At 36.1% G+C, this 3,873-nt stretch overlaps 1 protein-coding gene across 1 annotated transcript in view; it reads left to right on the forward strand.

Moving 5' to 3' along the window:
• Positions 1-3,873, forward strand: part of LOC107549133 (TATA-binding protein-associated factor 172-like) — a 40,520-nt gene that overhangs the window by 801 nt on the left and 35,846 nt on the right. Inside the window, exon 2 of the mRNA XM_016230116.1 lies at positions 1,817-1,940. Coding sequence (XP_016085602.1) covers positions 1,817-1,940 — 124 coding nt within the window. The remainder of the gene's footprint in view (positions 1-1,816; positions 1,941-3,873) is intronic.

A 3,873-nucleotide genomic window follows, 5' to 3' on the forward strand; every position in this document is an offset into this window, starting at 1 on the left:
AGTCGATTAATGTGGCGTTATGTAACGCGTATGACAGGATTTTGTGAGGGAAGCTGCTAGTAGATGTCTGTTTTTACACTTAAAAATTGTTTTTTAGTAATTAAAATGTAGGCAAAGAACTAAATTAATATGAGACCCTCACGGAAAGCATCTGTTTTTCATAAGTCGGGTCGCCCCCTTATGGGCGACGCCACGTTGATCACGTGTCCAGCAATTAGTTGTAATAAATGATTAGTAAACAAATGTAATGCATCCAGACCATTAGATAAATATGCGTCCAATGCCACTGGTGCTATTAGGAGGGAAAAAACAGCTAAATGTAAACAGAAGCTTTATTTTGCATAGAGAGAATTTTTAGCCATAATAAAACTTTCTACTTTTTCACGAGATTTTGGAAAGCGAATTTCACTACCCACCTAAATTAGTTTGGTGGTCTCTGATCTGAAATTGCTCAAATTCAAGTCAGTCTTATTTTTACACCGCTTTTAACTATACGCATTGTTTCAAAATAGCTGTACAGAAAATCATGACGCCAATGATGTCTTCTGTTTGTATATCTTCCAGATGTAGCTATATCTGTGAATGTTTGTATACTCGTGCAAATGAATACATAATACTGTATGAATGCAGATAAAGTTGGGTGTACTGTATATCCAACTTTACATACATATCGCTTGGTGATAGTGTAGTTTACATTTTGTGACTATATAAACAAACAAGCAGTTTTATTTGCTAATTAGCACATTGCTTTGTGACTGTACTGCATGGGAAAGCTTCAGGTTTGCTTATTTATTAGTATTTGGAGTATTTGTTAAATTATGAATTTGTTTTTAAAAAAGACTGTCATATCATGATTCATGACCCTTGCAGCGTGTGAAGAAATTTTCCATCCTCAAAGTCTAGTGTGATTGTGGCTTCAGTGATGATTTTATAACATTGTACAATTGTATTGCCAGACAGGTCTTCGTTGTGTTAATTATAACATCCTAGGGATGCACCGATACTGGTATGAACAGTGAACGTAACAAAAACTTGTAAAATACATTTTAATGTGTATAATAAAGGATATACAGTCAAACCAAAAATTCAGAGACCAGATATAATTTTTAATATTTTTTTTTTACTAGTGGGTGTAGGACACTATAGTTCATTTATGCAAGTGAGGATAGCAAAATAAGGTAAACTGTGACAAATCATACCCAACAATTCTTCATACAGTAGACTACCAGTAAAATTGATAAAAATTTGAAACCAAAAATTATTCAGACCGAGTCGGGGGGGAGACTGAAGTTGAGGTTTTCATGAAGCTGGATGACAGCATGCCCAGGAGATTACAGGCTGTCATTAAGGCTAAGAGTTGCCCGACTAAGTATTGATAGTTGTGTAAATACTGTCATACTAACAGCTGTCTGAATAATTTTTGGTTGATTGTAATCCATTACATACCTTTCTATCAAAGTTATCTAACATTATCAAGCTGAATTTGTTCTGACACAATTTAACTTAACTTAAGTTCTTGTTATATTTTATTACCATTTTCTAAACTATAGCGAATAAACTGTGATAATGTGAGAAATGTTGAAGGTGTCTGAATAAATTTTGGTTTGACTATCTATTTGATAAATGAAGTTTACCAACTAACATTATACATACTCTTTTGGTTTCTGTACCCAATATTTAAAAAGTTTACAAATGCAATAAAAAATATCGGTAATCGGTATCGGCAAGTACCAAAAATAAAAGTATCGGTATCGGGCGAGTACTGGAAAAAGTGGTATCGGTGCATCCATATAACATCCTGTCTCATTGTCTCCAGGTTGGAACGGCTGTTTATCTTACTGGATACAGGTTCGACTCCTGTTACCCGTAAAGCAGCTGCTCAGCAGTTGGGAGATGTTGTTAAGCTTCACCCACATGAGCTTAATAACTTGCTATCAAAGGTGAGTGTTCGGACTAGTAGAATATCTGATTTTTATTTTCTTTTTGACATATCAGACTCATCTAGTCGTTTGTAGTCTGAACAGCAAAACACACATTAAAGAACAATGTTATTGCCTTTTTGTACTAGTAGCACCTGTTTGTATTTGTACAGGAACAATGTCTTTCATCGCATGCAGCATTCCAGAATGCATGCTTGCCATCTGTTATTTACAATAGGGATGCACGATATTGGATTTTTGCCGATATTTTTCAACTCATTTTGACCTATAGAGAATGAGGAGTTACGTCACAATCTTTTCACTCCACATTGCATTTCGGGAAGGTGCCGCCATATTAGCAGGATACGCTATCCGTTCCCATGGTTACTTCTCATTCTCTATAAGGATAAATGCTTATCTTTTGTTTTGTCTTTGCCTTTAAGTTAAACAACCATTCATTCTTCATTGTATCGTTTGCAGGGAAGAGAAGCTATTTTATCGCACTGCATGATATGCACTGCATTTCTCTCTTAGGTTTTGTAGAATTTGGTTTACAGTGTTTAATGTTACCCGATTAGCGTGAAAACCGTGTCGCCCGCTGGACGCTTGCTGCTGCTTCAGCCATCATATGGTACATTATCCAAATAAAAGTGTGTGTTCAACAAGCTGACAGAAGTCGATCCATTTCTTTGTTGGACACTTTTAAATGGCAAAGTATAATTGTTGTCATTATAAATATTAATTTTTCCATGGCCACGGAGGAGAATCAGAGATTGTGGGTCACATTCAGGAAACAGTCACGAACTCGCTGTACTTCTTATTTATTTCAACAAATGACAAGCTAAATCAAATCCCTAGGAGCTTGGGGAAAGTTTTGTAGTATTTTCAAATGCTGGTTTAATGTGCTTAAAGGGGTCATATGATGCTGCTAAAAAGAACATTATTTGGTGTAATGAAATGCGTTTATGCGGTTTAAGGTTAAAAAAACACATTATTTTCCACATACTGTACATTATTGTTTCTCCTCTATTCCCCGCCTTTTTGAAACGCGTCGATTTTTACAAAGCTCATCGGTCTGAAAAAGCGAGGTGTGCTGTGATTGGCCAGCTATCCAGTGCGTTGTGATTTGGCCGAATACCTCAAGTGTGTGACAGAAATGGTATGCCCCTTATCATATTGTGATGGCGTGTCCCAGCTAAGTTAAGCCTTCTTTCTTTGCGTGAACATTTGGGAAGCGTTATGCAAATCTTCCCACATAGTGAGGTAGATATGTGGGGGCGTGTTCGAACGAGCCATTTTAGGGGAGTGTGGCTGACTCTTAACTTTTTATAAAGAATATCTCTTTGGATTTGAGACTTAAGTCTTTGCAAATTTACAGAGTGTCTTTATGCACCAAGAGCTTGTAACACTCCAAAGAGAAAGGAAAAAATGAAATCACATCATATGACCCCTTTAAGACAGTGATGCTAAAAGACATGCAGATGAGCCAGAAGATTAACGCGACATGTTTAAATGTAAAACGTTTTCCTCTCTTTAGAAAACCGTAATCTAGAAAGCGCTTCTGGATTAAGAGAGCAATTTCTAAAGTTCATATTTTGGGCTCATCTGTTTTTACACACACATTATGCTTTATTAGTAAGATGTGTGTACAGAATGTGGTCTTTAAATATCACTGTCTCGGTGCATTAAGCACGTTCTTTATATATGAGGGAAATACTTAACGTGTAAATAAACGGGTTGCGCTCACATTTTGATCTTATATGCATATCTGCACGTAGTATATGCTTTACAATTTTGTCTTTATCTTTGTCTTGGTACATTAAGCCACTTTAAGCATTTTAGAAAGTCCCCTGTTCAAGTTCTGCTAATTCAAAAGCCTAGTGAGAGTCATGCTCGCAAATAAGGTAATGTTAACTATTAAACCAACCAAATCAAAACTTTCAAAAACACACAG

This window comes from Sinocyclocheilus grahami, unplaced genomic scaffold (assembly GCF_001515645.1).
Source record: "Sinocyclocheilus grahami isolate Dianchi unplaced genomic scaffold, SAMN03320097.WGS_v1.1 scaffold363.1, whole genome shotgun sequence".
NCBI lineage: Eukaryota > Metazoa > Chordata > Actinopteri > Cypriniformes > Cyprinidae > Sinocyclocheilus > Sinocyclocheilus grahami.